The sequence below is a fragment of the Manis javanica genome, chromosome 15 (genome assembly GCF_040802235.1).
Source record: "Manis javanica isolate MJ-LG chromosome 15, MJ_LKY, whole genome shotgun sequence".
Taxonomy (NCBI): Eukaryota; Metazoa; Chordata; class Mammalia; order Pholidota; family Manidae; genus Manis; species Manis javanica.
In genome coordinates, this window is record NC_133170.1 from 2,290,392 (window position 1) to 2,308,859 (window position 18,468).

The 18,468-nt window shown below is 35.2% G+C and overlaps 1 protein-coding gene across 7 annotated transcripts in view; it reads left to right on the top strand.

The window, feature by feature from the left end:
- Window positions 1–18,468, top strand: part of ADAMTS20 (ADAM metallopeptidase with thrombospondin type 1 motif 20) — a 133,792-nt gene that overhangs the window by 76,817 nt on the left and 38,507 nt on the right. For 5 of the 7 annotated variants that reach the window (XM_073222332.1, XM_073222335.1, XM_073222333.1 and 2 more), the window contains one exon: window positions 674–835. The exons of 1 other annotated variant lie outside the window; for it this stretch is intronic. In XM_073222332.1, the coding sequence (XP_073078433.1) occupies window positions 674–835 (162 nt within the window). Of the gene's footprint in view, window positions 1–673; window positions 836–2,074; window positions 2,252–18,468 lie in introns of all 7 variants that reach the window. One more of the 7 variants, XM_073222339.1, reaches the window with a different exon arrangement.

Genomic DNA, 18,468 nt, shown 5'->3' on the forward strand with positions numbered 1-18,468 from the left:
CCTTTTAACAGATAAGTATGTAATGACGTCACATGCTTTTAATGCTAAGTTTATCTGAAGATCAGTAATTTAAATCTGAAAAGGACTAAGCAGTTTTTTATGCAGATTACAAATCCCCAGAGTTTTTATTGAATTATAGCTTAATGTGATGTCATGATTACAGAGGAATGTACTTAAAAACAATCCGGTCAGAGTCCACGACAATAGAAACAGAATCTTTGAAGAGGTAACACTGCAAATGTTTATGGAAAAAATCAAACCCAGGAGCGGTAGCGATGCAGTAAACAGGTGAAATCACGCTGGCCACAAACGGTGCACCTGCGGTTCATGTCTTACCTGAGCTGAATGACCCCAAATAAAAGTGTGAAAGGAACAACACTACCTTTTGATTTTTGTCCCTCCCTAGTGAGACCTTGAAGCTTCAATTCCTTCTTAACACCTAGGACCTGGGTGAATTTGCTGTGGCAGCGCTTTAAAGCCTCACCTTTTCATCAGCAAGCTCTGAGGAAGCTGAGAGTTTCAATCGCTTGGCAGATTTTTCCCAATTCAAATTGTGATTCCAGTGAGGGAGGTTCTGAAGTGGGGGGCGTGAGTTCGAGTCCAGGTCCCGGTGTCTGTCTGGCCGCGCCATGGCCCGGTGCTCAGCCTGCGTTCTCCGCGTTTCCCCCGGCAGTGCTCGCGCAGCTGCGGCGCGGGGCTCCAGCGCAGAGCCGTGGTGTGCCAGGACGAGGACGGGCAGAGCGCCCGGCACTGCCGCGCCGCCTCCAGGCCCCCGGAGTCCAGGCGCTGCGACGCAGGACCTTGTCCTCGGTGGCGCCCCGGGAGCTGGGGAGAAGTAAGTCAGCCTTTCCTCAGTTTGTGGGGTTCGGACATCTCTGAAGACCCAGAGCTCAGCACCCCATTCTGTTAACTGTTGGGTAATCTTTCCTCACCAGGCTATACAGAAAGAATTTTTTTGAATGAGTAAAACCATTAAAAAATATATATTATCGTGTTATGAAGTCACTCATTCATGATAGGAAGTCTGTACTCCAGATTCTTTAACAATATAATATGCTAGCCAATATGTCTGCAAACTACTAATTCTTTTCTAAAATTAGTATGTTATTGTTTTAATTTCTTAGAGATTTTAGATTGATACATGTGGGCCATGTTTATATCCTGTTACTGAGCCATTCGTCTGGCCAGTCTTTGAAACAGTCGTCAGGTGCACACCTTCTTCACCTCCTGGTATTTCTTCTAGTTATGGGATATGAAGATGGTTTTTAAAATGGTTATAATAAATACTAATCCTACCTGTATTGTGGATGAGAAAGAATAAGAAAGATGTATATTGGCTTTGGATGAATGAAACAAACCACCTAATTTAGTCAAATATTTTTGCTTAATGATTTTTTAGTGCAGATTTTCTCCTCATAAGGAATTTGGAAATCATTGTTTAAAAATACACTTCTGGCCAGGTGCTAATAAATACCAAGTACATTTAAAAAATTTACCTTTACTGTTTTCCAAAATGAAAGTAACATTTTTTCCCCCTGAGTTTAGACATGCTCATTGTAAAAATTCAGTGAAAATTATTTAGAGATAAGAACTTAGAACGTCTGGTGCATTTCCTTCCAGACTTTGGCTTTACGTGGGCTCCGGAAATAGGTCCTTCTCAGACGCGCTGCTTTGCCGCCTGCTGTCTGCCTGTAGTGTGTACTCAACACCTTTCCATGCTCGCCCATGTAGATCTGCCTCATTAGCTTTTATGGCTACATAGTGATTATTGATGGATACCCAAACATCAACTAAACAGAACTTACCGCTCAAGTTAATCAGTTTGTTCCTGGCTTAACCTGTCTGTCTTACAGACCCTTGGTATCCTACTGAAATATGGTATTTTCAAGATTTTGTCTATTTTAAAAAAAATTATGGAACCAAAACTTTTTTTGTTTACCCAGAAAGAAATGTTGAGAATTATAAAAAAATGAATAAACTTGAAAACTCTAATATTACTGATTACATAGTAAACGTTGAAGGATATATAATATTCTCTTTAAAGCCACATAGTTTTGGACTTTCTTATTTTTAGTGTACAAAAACATGTGGAGGAGGACTAAAAGCAAGATCCGTAATATGTCAGTTTCCCAATGGCCAGATGTCACACGAGCAAAACTGTGAAATGTTAAACAAGCCACCTAGTGTGGCTCAGTGTCAGGGGCACGCTTGCTCTGATGACGTGTTATGGCATCGGGGACCGTGGAAGTTGGTACAATAGTATTATTTTATTCTATTTGTTTATCCTTTCTGTTATTATGTCCCTTTTACTTTAATTTCTTCTCTTTATAAATTGTAATGCACACACTATATTTTCTGATTTTTTTTTTTTTAAAGCAGACTACTGGCCATCTTGGCTTGTGTTTATTAAATTCAATTGTTTGGAATAAGAATCCATTCAATTTCAAGTACTGTAATATATATGTAATAGCTTTATATATATATTTATTTTTTATAAGTGAATTTTGAACCATATCACTATTCTAATGGAAATATTTTTCTCCGGTACATCTTTAGTGTGCCCTTTAGTTAATCATAAATGTTCTATTTTTGTATTTATATATAATGTTAAAATGTGCTTGTAACAATGGCAAGTCAAGGCTGTGTTTTGAGTGTCTAACTGTGTGTGACTTTTGTCTGTCAATGTCCAATAACTGATCCAGAAACAAATTACATTCCTTCACACTTTGCTTTCGTCATTGTTAGACTTAGCATTTTGTTTGGAAATGTGAAAATATTAAAAGATAGAGAAATTTACTTAAAGTGAATTGTTTCCAGTTTGTTCCATAATCTTGGAAAATATGATTTACATAGTAATTTATGTGAATATTCATTTCTTCCACTGTGTGGAGTTACTGTATTTGGGATGCTTTAATTTTTTTTTGTTTATTTTTTTGGAGCCATAGACTCCATAATTTTGTTTGTGAATGATTTATTTTCTCTACTATTTTTCAAATATCCAGGCTTTGAAGAATAATTAATATATAAATATATTGAAATCAGCATTTTGGTCACTTTTGAGATTTTAAATTGTGAACAACAAAGTGTATTTTCAGTTGAAAACTGATTTGAGTCTGTAATCTATTTCTATTTAAATTTATGAAGTTAAGCCATTCTTTACTTGGAAAATAATTATAACTCAATTTTATAACCAACCCTGATGCCGACACTTGTTTTTCTTTGCTCAAGTCAAAGCTTTACAATGAGATCTAAACCCAAGTTTTAACTCAGGCCATTTGAAGAGCAGGTCAAGTTCTAGTTCAGGCTGAAATGCATCTTTATAGTCAGTGTGGCTGATGGAAAACAACAGAACATATAAACTATATAGGAGGATCTTAGAGTTAAATTGCTGTATCAGAGAACCATCACTTTGTGGAAACTAATAAAAAACACTTGGCCGTAGAAAGCATTCTCACATTTACTTAAAATGCTCACTGCCCATCTGCTGTATCCTAGACACGAACACCCAACATTTCTTGGCCTGTAGAGTTTACAGTCTAGTTGGAGAGATTGGAAATACATAGGAATTCACCACAAGATAACCATTTTTTTGTGAGCCGTCTTAGATTGGAAATTCACTTTCTCTTTACTATATTACATTTTCCTTCATTTTACTGATTTTGTTTGTAAGCTAGTTTTTAAGAAGGCATGGGCTGCCGCCCTGGAATTCTGCCTCAGGTGGGAAGGGGGCTCCCGACCAGCAGTCAGAGATGGTGAATGGCGATGATATTTGTTTCCCTTCTCCTTCATCACCTCATTAATTCACAAAGCGTTAAGGATTTACCGTGTCTCCTGCTTTATGCTAGGCGGGTATTGAAGTACCTTAAATTGTTTTTGAGTCAGATTTTTTGTCTCTGGGGTCAGTTTACTATAGCCAATGGATCCATCTGGTTCGTTGCCTGTTTCTGTAAATTAGTTGTACTGGACCCAGTCATGCACACTTTTTATGTATGATCTATGGCAGCTTTTGCCCCACAAAGCAGAGTTGATTAGTTACAAAAAAGACTGTATGGCCCCCAAACCTGACATATTTGCTGTTTGGCCCTTTTGGGAAAAAGTTTGCAAAGTCCTCTTCTAGATAGTAAACATTATAATGCTTTCAAAATTTAACATAAAATGTACTTAAAGTTATAGAATATTAGAATTACATATTCATTTGGGGTCAGTTTTAGATGTTTTTGAACCTTTGTTTAATATTTTAAAACATTTTAAGGCTTATCAACCTTTCATACATATTCAGTATGATACATATTTTCCCCCTGCTTTGAGATATAATTGGCCTATAATGTGTAAATTTAAAGTGCACAAACTCACATAGTGTTTACATATTATGTTTCTGGAAAGTGTCTAATACTATATTTCAGTTCGTATTTGCTGCTCTTTTTTTATATATAAATGATGCCACAAGTGAAAAAACTGAGTGCTCGTCAAAGTCCTGTGCATAGTGACTTTTTCAACCTCAGAAAAACAAATGATTAAGAAAACAATAACCACTAATTACAAAATAAGACAAGTACACAATTCTTCATTGTTTACTGCATATCTATTTCAAAAGAAGTTCATCAGTTCAGTCTTTGCACTAATGATAAAATTTTTTGACAAAGATGAAATTTAAAAAATCACAATAAATGTTTATACCAGTATTTTTACAAATGTTTATTTACTTTTTATAGGTATAAAGTATATATACATATATATATATATATATATACATACAGTTAGAATGTCTGGGTCTTTCATGATATGAAGAATTTTACTCCTTAAATTAGCCTTTTACATTAAAAGAGCTCCTTTTACCTCTTTGTGCTGCTTAACAGGTCAGGTTAATCTCTCATGGATAATTTTAATATCAGCAGATCTTATTCACTAGGTTAGAGATTTAAGAATGTGTATATAAATGTATACATATACATATGTGAATGACATGAAATTTCAAACACTTTAAAGCAAAATTAAAGTATGCTAAGTCGTTAAAATATAACTAGGAAGAAAGTTGGAATATACATTAAATTTTCTCCTGGTGGGAAATCTTTTGTTGTAATATTTATAAGCATGACTAAGAGACAGGAATAAATAAATCTTAACCTATGTTTGTTAATTTAATGACTGTGTTTTTGTGACTAGTCAATGTGGAATGATTGTTTTTAACCTTTGTTAACGCCGTGTTGTGGCTCTGCATAATTCTTATGTATGTTGTATTTTTATTCCTTGTATCAATACATAAAGTTAACTCACTGAACAGATCCTGAATTGTAATGAATCCCTCTTTTCTTTTGGTATTTTTTCTTAAATAGCAAACCGTTAATTTCTCTCATTAAACAATTGTTGAGTGTATGCTTTCATAATTTTACTAGGTATATGTATATGCTACTGCTAATATTTCAGATAATTCTGTTAGAAACTAACTTTAGTATTTAAAAATCTAAGATGTATTATTTATTTTTAAATATTAGAAATGGTTCTATTTTTTATATGTTATAAACAATAAAAATGTACAATGTAAAAAAACTTATTTAGTAACTTAAAAATAGAAGTGCTCAAGACCAGGATAGTCTTTAAAAGGTGAGTGAAGGTTTTATTTTTCTCTTCTTTCGCATATAGTAGGGCACATCATATGTAATATAAACTCTTCTAGCAAATGCTCTTTAAATAATTTTATATTAATTTTCCTGTATTTCCCCTGTAAATCTCATTTAAGTAATTCCTTTTCCTAGAATGCTTTTATTTCCTAGATAGAATGAAACTGTATTTGGTAAGAAAATAATGTTTATTCCATTGTGTTCTGGGGCTAATGACCTAACAGACATAAAGAGAATATTTTTCCCATTAAGGACTGTTTTTTCTTCAAAAATGAAACTTTTTTTGAGTGAAAGCTTGATATTTAAACCCTCTTGATTCTAGTACTTTCTCCCAAAATGTTTCTTTTTAGAATACCCTTCTGGGGCATTATGGGAAAAATCATATCCATGCAGACTGTATTAAATCTCTAATATCCAGTGGAATGCAGTGAACAGAAGCACTTTCAGAAACCAGCATGTGGTAGCAGCTCACACCCAGCCAGTGTGCAGGTCGTCAGCCTGACACCTTGTGTAACAAGGGCACACTGAGGGCTGAGCAGGGGTGGGCTGCCCCTCTCCCGTATTTCCCACTCAAGTGTGACTCGCTCAGGAAGAAACTCGTTACTGCCTCTGTGGCTCCCAAGGCCATCCGCAGCCGGGACCCAGTACTGTGTGGGGAGGGGTTTCAGGAAACAGTCACTTCCTCGTCAAGTGGAGTGTTCGGTGAAACCACTTCTTGTAATTAGTTGTGTTCTTAAATCTAGAAAATCTAGCAATAAGTATAAAAATAAGCCGAAAATTGATTCCACATATATCACAGAGATATTTATTAGTTGAAATGCTTCCCTTTATTTATTACTCTATCTTTCTATAGTACATTCATAGGCCCTCCCACAAATTAGGAGCATCCCCTGTGTGTGTTGGGCTTTGTACTAGTCACTAGAAATCAGATACAATCCCTGTATACAAGGAGTTTGCATTTTAGTGATAAATGTACTAAACAATCAGAATGCTGAATGGATTCCTACCTCATTTCAATAACTGTGATTTATGATATTGAAGACTCATAATACTGGGGCTTACTGGATATAATTACCTGAGAATTATTATGAGGATTGTGCTTGACAACACAATAATTCTGTTTGTAGATCCTTCTAGAAAGCCTGAACTGGTAAGATATTTTCCATTATTACCTGGTGAGAGATGCATGGTGTCCTGAGTCACTGCACTGGGGAAATAGTTTAGTTTTTGCATGATCACAGCACCTTCCTTCTTTGTGTCAGTTTAGTGCCTCCCTGAAAGGAAGGACATGATAGGTCATGTTCGCCCCAGACAGGGCGCTCTGGAGGCGGTTCTGGAGGCACAGAGGAGTCCTGCTCATTTGAAGTGTATGACCCTGGAAGAATGTAAGTGGATAATCTAAGGATGAGATCTGTGGATGTGTCAGTAGTAAGTGAAGTTAGGATGTCGAGTTTAACACACACAAAAAAAACATGAAATGGTGAAAAATGCCATATTTTTCTTTATATGTCTGTATTAAAATGGCTCTGTTCCCATGGTAATTCTCTTATTTTTCCCAGGAATAATGCATCAGAATGTTTAAAAATCTCTGGAAGCAGATTTTTAGATTAAAAAGATACTCTCAGTGTTGAATATCTATGTGCTGTAGGAGAAGACTGTTCGTATAAGATTAAAAGGCATTTTTAATATCAGTGCATTTAGATACCCTCTTTGATTTGTTACAATTTTGTGTCATCTTTCAGTAGTTTGAGAAAATTTTAGTTCCAATTTAATCACAACAGAATCAATATTTTAAAGAGAGACTTTTCTAGGCAAGTGATTTCTAACTCTTTACCGTACGTACATTTCTTAATAAAATGTTTTGAGTATTTATCCTTATGTATTTTTATTACATTTTTACACATTGCAAACTAGAATATAAATATGATTTATGCAACATATATATATATACAAACATGAATTTGAAAGGATATTTAATAAATCTAATTTTTATCTTATAAATAGCTTTTCTCACTGAACTATTTTTAGAGTCATCACATTTTTAAGAAGTGGCAAAATATGTTTCATTAGTTTGTTTGAAAACCTTGGTTCAGTGCTGTGATAGCCGTTCAGAAATCTGGTTTATTCCAACTTGTGATTTCAGTAGCTTCCATAGCTGAAAAAATTACCTCACAAGATTACCTCCCCATAAGAGGAGAATTTATCTCTGGATGTTCCTATTATATACTAGTAATTGATTTTAAATCCAATATACCAGTTACTGAAAAAAAATCATTGAAATTTGCCTGACAATTTCCATTTTCCATGATGTCACTGAGTTCTTGAAAAGTATTAACAGTTGTATTTTCATATTTCAACAAATAGCACTAAAACAATGAAACTTTGAAAGATTTGGAAGCCATTTATACAGACTATAAAATTTTACTTCAAATGTAAATGTAAGAGCTTATATGGTTGGCACATTGTTTATGGTAACAAAATGGCGTAACCCCCAAAAAAGCTTCAAACGTCTCGGAATGTTGTCTGCTTAGGAGGAGTGTCCAGAAGCAGCTGCCTCCCGTCCAGCACAGGAAAGATTGGGACTATTAGGTCAAAATGTGAAAGGGCATTTCGATATAGGGGAAAAGGACAAGAAAACATCTTGTCAAGAACTTTATTGTCAAGAGAGTAAAGTTGAGAAATGTCATGATGGATAATTTTGATAATTTTGGGTTTGACGAGAACAAAATTTGTGCAATGAGCAAGAAGTTAACCTGAGGGTACTAGGGCCACATGCTGGAGATTGAGGGGCCCAGGTTATGGTGCATAACCTGGTGTTGTATTAGTCTCGTGGAAAAGAATATAATCTAGAGAAATGTAAACTTTACCAAGAGTTTGAAGAAAGACCATTGCTACGCCTGCTGAGGTTTTAAATGTGAAGCCCATCACAGGTCTCCCGGTCAAGAGCTGCCGTGAATGCCTAGGTTGGAGCAAGTCTGTTATTATTTGACCTTTGGGAAGTCACTTAGAATTTCTAAGATTTTATTTTCTTAGAATAAAAATAGTGCCTACCTAAGAGGACACTTTTTTAGGGTAGAGCGATAGGTAAATGGTTGGCATGGGGCCTGTTATATGCAATATATTTTGCATTTTGCTTATCACTTACCCGATGCTAAGTGCTGTTTCTCCTTAAAGAGCTAAAAATCCAAATAGAATAGACAAAGCTAATAACACACTGAACAATCTGAACAAGATCTACCGAAGCAAGTTGTACTCCAGTATAAGAAAGAAATCAGTTTGGGTAGGCATTTTTTTTTTCTTTAAACTTTTATGGAAATGTGACACCCAGCAAAACTTCAAATCATAAACGTACAGTTTAATGAATTTTTCAAAGGGAGCCTACCTGTGTAGCTAGACCTAAGCCACAATCATCAGTAGCCCAGAAACCTGCCCATGTGTTCCCTTGGAGTTACTATTCCCCCAAAAGGTAACCCCCATTCTGACACCAAATATCATAGGTGAGTCTGCCTGCCTTTGAACTTTATATAAATGGATCTTAGATCCTTAGTGAGAGTGACAATGTAATGTTTGTGAGATTTATTCCTGTTGCATGTAATTGTAGTTTCTCATTGAAATCTAGTTGATAAGTTATATAAATGTACAATAGTATGACTTGTCTGAATGAAAATATGATTTATATGAATATTCTCCAGTTGATGAGCATTTGGGATGTTTTTCATTTTGGACTTACAAATAATGTTACAAGCACTTCTCACATGTTTTTGGTGAACATGTATGCAGACTTGTTGGATATGTAGACAAGAGCTGAATCTATGCATTAGTAAATACTATCATAGTTTTCTTGAGGTGGTGGTATGAGAATTTCAATTGTTCTTCATCCTTGTCAACACTTGATATTATCAGATTTTAAATCTACAGTCCTTATAAGGACTGCTATCCTACTGGTATCAAGTTTATTCATTCAGTAGATACTTACATAGCAGTTACTGTGTGTTAGTGGTATTTACATAGCACTAGGTGTGGAGGAGAAAATGTTGAGTGGATAAGGAGATAAGAGATATTACATATTGTAGCTAGCAAAGCAAAAATACATTTGAAGAGATGACTATTGGCTTAGTTTTGACACAGATGTTTCTTTTAATGGAATATTTATTAACAGCAAGAACTACACTCAACCAAACTAGTTCCAAAATATAAATAACAACATAAAAACATACTGCAGCAATGAGATTTCTGGGGAAGAGAACTTTGGCGCAGTCCTTAACATCGTCAAAAGAGAGCTTGCCCACAAATAGAGTCATTTTCTTTCTGGCCTGCAGTTTTTTGTTCAGGTTATAAATATATATTTAGGAAAAATTTCCAGATTTTACCCATCATAAACCCAAATATAGTATGTGATAGGTAGAACACAACCATTTTGTGTGATTAGTGAGTAATCATTCTGTTCAGGATGTCATTAAAGGTGTAGTATGAGAATTAAAGTATGCAAAGTATTCCCTCTTCTGCCACCAGAGAGAGTGTGCATCCTTCCATTTGCAGGAAACTTCGTTACTGTTTCCTTGTGAGCGTTAGGGGAATCCTTACCCCTAGAAGAGGGAGGATAGGTGTGGCTCCTCCCTCACTCCCGGACAGCTCTTCAGTGTCAGGGAAAAGACTCAAAAAGAGTCGCTTATATGTCTCAGCATTTCTCTGCTAAGATTGGCAAGATCTCAGTTATAGATGAAACCAGGAGGCCTTTCTCATCTCTTCAGATTCACAGGCTTCCCCATAAAATCAGAACAAGAACAAAGGTCTTGAAGAAAGATATATTACACAAAGCTTTCCTTTGTGTTATTTTTGTACAACTGAAGGTCATACAACAGCTCCTCATTCAGACACAGCGGGTTGGGTATATAATAGCCTGTTGTATTTGCTCCTGTGTTTTTGCCGTGCAGCATTTATTCACATGCTCATTTAGTAAACATTTATAGATGTGGTTTCTCCCTTTTAGGATTCTCCCAATTCTTTATTTCAGTACCTTTAATATGTTGGATGTATTTTGGCAGAAAGTGTAACTATTTTGTGCTCCCGTACATCAGGGTGAAGCCAAGTACTGTTCCTTCCTTGTATAACTTTTTTATTTTCCTGGAGTTAATAGTTGCTTCGTTTTAAAATCTGCTAATTTTTTAATGTTTTACTCACATTATTTTCTGTCAAGCGCTTGAACAGGTATGTAGAATCTCCATGAATGTTTTTTTCTGAATGCTCAGATATTCCTCAGGCCTAGCCCCCTCCTGGAGGCCCCCTTCCGGCCTCATCCCCGACCTGGACCAGATGAACTTAGCCCCGACGTATCGCTCTCCCATCCTGTGAAGTCTTCTTACTCATCTGGGATATTTTGATGACTTTTTCTTGCATCATGTATTTCTCTTTTTGTTTATTATCTCAGACCAAAATACTTTGCCCTGTATCTTCCTTAAAAAAAGAAAAATGGAAGTACATCTTTCTATTTGTGCAAGTCTGAAAGTATCTTTAGTCAGTCCTCCTATTTGATTAATAATTTAGCTGGTTATAGGATTCGAGTTTGAAGATTTTGCTCAGAATTTTTCAGGCACTGCCTTATCCTCTGGCATTCCGAACTATCTCTGAAGGGGCTGGCAATTCTGCGTCCTGATATTTGTACGTGTCCCTGTCTCCATGCCTTGGGCCACTGAAGCTTTGGGTATTTTCTCTGTATCTCTGCGATTCTGATATTTCATGGTGAAATGACCATGTGTGTGTGTGTGTGTTTATGTGCATGTGTTTAAAATCCAGTTTGCTGGGCATTCTGTAGGCCCTTTCATAAAGTAGATCTGAAAAGATAAGTTGTATTATATTTTGATTATTTCTATGCAACTATTTTTGTTGTTATTTCTTAGACACTTTCTAGCTGAATGCAGGGATTTTCGGATTGACATTAACTCCTGTTTTTATTCTAGTTTCCATTTCTGTTGTTTGGTTCTATTCAATGGGAAACTATCAAATCTAAACCCTTGAATTATTTTAGTTCCTATGTTTTTAATTGAATCAGACACTTTTTCTTACATTCTGGTTGTCTTGGGGTCATAGTATTCCATTTTTGTTTTATCCATACAATATCTACTCAAATTAATTATAGTTTTTGGTAGGTGGATGCTCGATTGTCTATTTTTTGGACCCTTTCTTTGGGGTGAGGGTGGGAGTGGTTTTCTGGTTTTCCTATTGAAGGTTTTCTTCAGAAATTGATGGTTCTTTGCAGCTCATTCTTACTTGGGAGTAAGGCACTAGAGAATTGATTGGAAATTCTGCATTTGGACAGAGCTTAACAAGTGTGATGATTTTCCCTGCAAGTCAATGTTAATCGATGATATTAATTACGATCTCTGTAAGGTCTTGTCTTGGGAGCCCCTTCTCAGAGAAGGACCCTGTAATACCCTGCCAGTGAACGAGGGTAACATGGGCTGAGATTAAGGGTGAAGAGTTCAGTGGGTAGAATTCCCTTCTTCCCCCGAACCCCCAACTCTGGAGCCCCCACAGCTGATTTCCCTGGAGAATAAGCCCCTCACCCAGCTAACGAGGGCGGGGGAGCAGCAGCCCCATTTGTACTGAGACGCAGAGCCTCTCGGGTTCTGCAGGGCACATGGTCTTGCCTCACAGCGTTCTTCTCCGTTCCTTTCCCCCTCCATGCATCTTCCAAAATTATGGAAAATCTATTTTATTCACTTGACTTTGTGGGTTGGAAACAAATGAGAAGTCACAATACATGTGGTCATTCTACCATGTTTAGTTGAAAAACTTAATTTTTTAAACCTGATGTCTATTCGCCTCCTATTTCAGTTCCTCTTCCTTACTTCCACTGTGAAAATAACTTGAAGTGTGTGTTTCTCTGCATCTGGGTACATGGAGTTTTCTCAGGGAGAACGAGAGGGTCTTACTAGAATTCCGTTGGGACGGTTACCCTCGATGTCTCACCACTGAATGAATTCTGTGAGCCCTCAACAGTCCCATGTTTCGTCCAGGTGTGTAATAGACAATCCCATGGCATAGACTGTATTTTCACTACATTTCCTTAGGACTTGGGAAAGGAAGAACAAGAAAGTGGAATGGAGGCTTAATATGCATTTAGAATATTGGGTCAGGCACCATGTTAGGTTCATTCGTACCTCATCTCCTTTAAACTCACAAGCACCGAGGCATAGGTGTTACTGCTGTCACCTGACGGTGCGGAAACAGGATCAGAGGTTCCAGCAGGCATCCCACCCGGGGCTGCTCAGCTGCTGGCAACTGAGACTCAGATGTAGGTCTCTGATTCCAAATCATATGTGTTTTTATTATTCTTTTCTCTACTCCCCAGTAGTCAAAACTATGAAACCCTATCTTAAATTTTAACATAAACAATTTTTATCTGATTAAGATAATTTTTAAATTAGCTTTAATTCACTGAAAAATGAATCCTTAAAACAATCTTGCCTCACAACTTTTGCTGCCCACGGCAGACGTAAATAGGTTCAGTGGCATTCTTTTAATTTCAACTCTAACTTTTCCCTTATCAAAGCTTTCGTAGAGCCCATTATTTATTTTCCCAAATGCTGTCTACTTAGTTCTCTATGCATATTTCTTTTTCAGACCATTCTAACCCTCCTTGAAAGCAAGCTTCTTGGCTTCATGTCTGTTAACTCCCACAGCTAGCACAAAAATGTCTGTAGGAACTTGAAATGATAAATCCTAAGAATTTTGTCAATGTTGCCTTTGTAAGTAATGCCTTGAAATTCAATATATATATTTAAAAGTATATTTTAGTTATTTATTTATTTTATCTCTTTACCTCCTTATGGGCTACCCATGCCAAAGAGTTTCCTGCTTTGTTCCATCCAGGAAGGCAGATGCTCGTAATTCTGGATGTAGGGCCCCAGGGATGAGACAGGAGTGGGGTTTTCATCATGAAATGTGCCACACAGTCTTAAAAAGCAACATCCCAGTTGTTGTGATTTGTATAAAGACATCAAGAAAAGGTAAATTCACAATAATGGGCACCTAAGAATTATTAAAATAAGATTTATATTCTCATATTGATAATAAAAATGTTTTTTCCTGTTACTATCCAGTTATCAAGATTTCTGTTATGCAATAAGTCAATAAAAACCCCAAACAGGAACTCCAGATGAGTCCCACGCGCTAATAATAAGCAGGTTTTAAAGAGGAATCTGAATTGTTCATCACCCCTTGGCGGTGCGCCCCAACTGTGCTGTTTGAAAGCTAAAAGAATAGATTACAAGGTTTAAACTAACTGCAGTTTTTTCTGAGTAATTTTTGCAACATAATACGTAAATTTGGAATTAAAATTGCACTTATTGTTGTTTAAAGCATGATAAACCTGAGTTTAATAACTAATATTTGCAAGTTTGTAATTATTACTCATCAAATCTTTTTATTGAAGAAAACTAGTCAATAATGAGTAATTTAGTTGTCACTTAAACTGGTGATTTTTCATTTTGATTTTCTAATATCTTATGTGAGGAAGTAATGTACAGAAGTGAAAGCTTCTATAGAAAGTACTTGCCTGAGTTATTGTAACTTTGCTTCAGGTTTTATACTTGAAAACAATCACAAAACTTTTCCCAAATTCATGTGGTAAATTTTCCTAAAGATAATATATCTATTAGCTTAGAGCTGTAAATCCATTACACGTGTGGACATATACATATATACGCTCAAAAATAAAATTTTAGAACATGAAATAGAAATTAAAATGTTATTTTTACAGTGATGAATGTAATAAAAGTTGACTCAAAATGTTTGTTATTGAGCATATATTTCTTTGTCCTTTAATTTAGGACTCAAACACTTTTGCAAATGAATCTGACCAAAAATTTTTAAATGTCTGAAGTTGCAAATTTTAAATATAGGCAAATGCGATGTGATAGCATGAAATATTTTAGTAGTAAGTGTTTTTAAAGCTAAATGCTGTCTTGGTTTATTAAACCTGAATAGTCAAAGGAGTCTGTAATAGGTTAAAAAGGAAAATTTCAAACTCCAGTAATCTTTAAAACTCTGAAGTATAATCTTTCAGGAAATGCTATGAATGGCGTCCCTTGGTAGATTTAGTATCTTACTTCATAGAGCACATATGCATTGAATTAAAGGAACAGAAGCTGCACTGTTTACAGACTTAACACTCCACTCTTAATATGCATATTTTCCTATGTTTTTTTGTTTTTGTTTAAACAGAGGGGTACTCTTCTCTGCTATACTCTGGCTATTTAACTACTATGACTACTGTAATGTTTTACTTTTTTAACAATCGAGGAGCTCAATTTAAAATAATGTTCCACTATTTGTGGGGAATACCTTTAATTACAAAGTAGTTGTAATAAGATCACACCTGAGATTTTACTATAATGGGGCTTTTCTCATAAATACATAGGTATGATTGGCTTCCTGAAGATTTCAAAAGCCATGCAGTTCCCAGGGTTTAGATATAATCTCTTTATTCAGAGAATAAAGACTTCTTACAAAAGAAAACAAAACTCATATACACATGGACACATACAAATTAGTGCTTTATTCTACAGAATATCTCATTTCTTTGACCTGAAACTCTGTCATTCCCCTATATCCTGTGTCATTTCATAGACAAATCTTTTGTTTCATGATAGTGTTATAAGACATTTAACATCATCACCAAAAAACCTTTTTTAAAAATTCTTCTGCAAAATATCTCTGATTAAAATTTTCCATTAAAATTATTTTAATTTAACTTTGCTACAGAAGCATAAAACAGTTCAATTTTGAAAAAGATCAAAGACAAATAATATGTGTGTTCCTATATCAAGAAATTTATTGATACCTTTGGAATTGCCGCACCTTGTAAATTCATGTTTCTTTTTCAGTTGGACTTGTTTTGATGGAAAGATTTCTGGTTTGTAATTAGAAGGAGTGTTTGAATTTAGATTTATAACGTGTAATAATCGCAGTTCTGAGTTAGATTTATAACATGTAATGATCGCAGTTCTGAGTTTAACTCTCCTAAAACAAAAGCATTGGGTGAATCAATTGTCATTTGGCAATAGGTTTCCCTTGATTCAAGATAGTAGCTGATACCTACCATACAGTGAGCCGTTGGGTAGATCTGACACTCAGCCGTGCGTTTGTGACCTTTTACTATTTCAACAGATTACTGCGGACTCTGGTTAGGAAACAGAGATCATATGATGTCTAGAAGTAAAGTAAAAATTCATTTCTCTATCTGATTGGGTTTTGCCCCTGTTTTCCTGAGATATAATTGACATACATTACTGTATAAGTTTAAGGCATGCGGCGTAATGGTTTGACTTACATATATTGTGAAATGGTTACCACTATCAATTTAGTTAGCCTCCATCACCTCATAGAGATATAATAAGAAGAGAAGGCAAAAAAAGTTATTTTCCTTGTGATGAGATCTATTCTAATTTACTCTTAACAACTTTCCTGTGTATCACACAGCAGTGTTACCTGCAGCCGCCGTGGTGTACATAACAGCCGTACGACTGATTTATCTTACAACTGGGATGATACTTTTTGATTAGCTTTCTCCAAATCCCCATCCCTCCCCTCCACCTTTGTAGCTGCCAATCTGATCTCTTTTTCTGTGAGTTTGGGTTTTTTGTGTTTGTTTTTTCTGGATTCCGCATGTCCATGAGATCATACTGTATTTGTCTTTGTCTGCATAGCCTTTAAGGTCCTGGCATAATGCCTTTAAGAACCATCCGTGTTGTCACAAATGACAGGATTTTCTCTCTGTCTTTTTATGGCTGAATAATACGCCATTGCGTGTATAGGTAACATAGCTTCTTTATCCATTCACCCATCCATGGACACTAGGTTCTGCCATGTCTGGGCTATTGTAAATGGTGCTGCTATGAATGTGTCGGGGGATGCAGATATCTTTTTGAGTTAGTATGTTTATTTCCTTTGGATATAGTTCCAGAATTGGAATTGCTAGATGATATGATAGTTTTAGTTTTAATTTTTTTAGGGTTCTCCTCACTGTTTTCAGTAGTAGCTGAACCAGTTAACATTCCCAGCAACAGTGCACGGGGTTCCCCTTCCTCCAATCCTCGCCAACACTAGTTATTTTGTGTCTTTTGGATTGTGGCCATTCTGACAGGTGTGAGGTGACATCTCATTGTGGTTTTGATTTCATTTCCTTAATGACTAGTGATATTGAGCATCTTTTCATGTACCTGTTGGCCTTTTAAATATCGCCTTTAGAAAAATGTGTATTCAGGTCTATTACCCATTTTAAAATTGGATCATTATTATTTTGTGATTAAGTTGTATGAGCTTTTCATATATTTTAATGTTAACCTCTTATTAGATCTATGGTTTATAAATATTTTCTCCATTCTGTAGGCTGCCCTTTCCCTTAGTTGATGGTTTCTTTTCCTGTGCGGAAGCTTTTAATTTGTAATTTCAACTTATTTTTTATTTTGTTGCTTGTGCTCTATGTATTATATCCAGAAAGTTATTACCAAGACTCATGTCAAGAAACTTTGTTCCTATAATTTCTTCTAGGAGTTTCATGGTTGTGATTGTTACATTTAAATCTTTAATCCATTTTGAGTTAATTTTTGTGAGTAATATCCAATAATATCCCATTATTTATTGAAGATATTGACTTTTCTCCTCTGAGTATTCTTGGCTCCCTTGTCAAATATTAGTGGACCATGTATATATATATACTACTAATAATAACACATACAATAATAATAAATAAATATACATACATACATACATATATATATATATATATATATATATATATATATATATATGTATGCGTGGGTTTATTTCTGGGCTTTCAGTTCTGATCCATTGGTCTGTGTGTCTGTCTTTGTGCCAGTACCATACTGTTTTGATGACTGTAGCTATACAGTGTAGCTTGAAACCTAGAAGTGTGATGCTTCCTGCTTTGTTCTTCTTTCTCAGGAATTCTGTGGCTATTCTGTGGTTCCATATAAGTTTTAGGATTGCTTTCTCCCCTTCTGTAAAAAAGGCCATTGAAACATCTGATTGATGACCTATTAAGGATTGTGTTTCAAGAAAAAAATCAGAAAATTTCAAAAATTTTCAAAAGCATAATAAAACTGCTTAATAGTACCTCACTTACTTTTATTCAGTTATATTTTTTCTTGTTAGTCCATTTTTGTTCAACAACAACATTGGAAATCTAAAATTATGTGGAAGAGGGAGAAAAATTTTGACTATTTTGTTTATATTTAGACTATTTAAGATAGCTGAAAAACTAACTGCCGTAAGTTTGGACCATCCTTGAAATGGTTTGTGAAAAAGCATAATATTGAATAAAATATTTATAATAGTATTGTCAAGCTTTAAAATATTTGTTTAATTTTAAATATTTTCCATATTACTGTTGAAGACGAATATTAAGGGAACAGTACTTTTATGTTATAATGCTTCTAGTTCTGATTAATTGACTTTGAATAACCTAATTACCTCTTCTTGTTTTAAACAATGGCGTCATTACCACATTTACTGACTGAAAGTTTACTCAGAGAACTGGAAATTATTTAAGCTATTTACAGAATTAATTTAGGAAATTTTAGGTTAAAAACCAAGAATCTATATGAATTGCTAGGCTTTTCTTTAAAATTCATTTTCTCATTAATTGGTTGTTTATCTTGATATTCATTAAAATGTTTAATGTAGAACTTACAATTGGTATTAGAGTCTGTTTTCAATATTGTTTCTAGCATTAATTTAATACTCAGTTTTGAATATTGTAATATTTAGAGAAGCTTAGCTGAAGTTTACATGAGGAACGCAGAAACAAAAATATATACCTTCATCC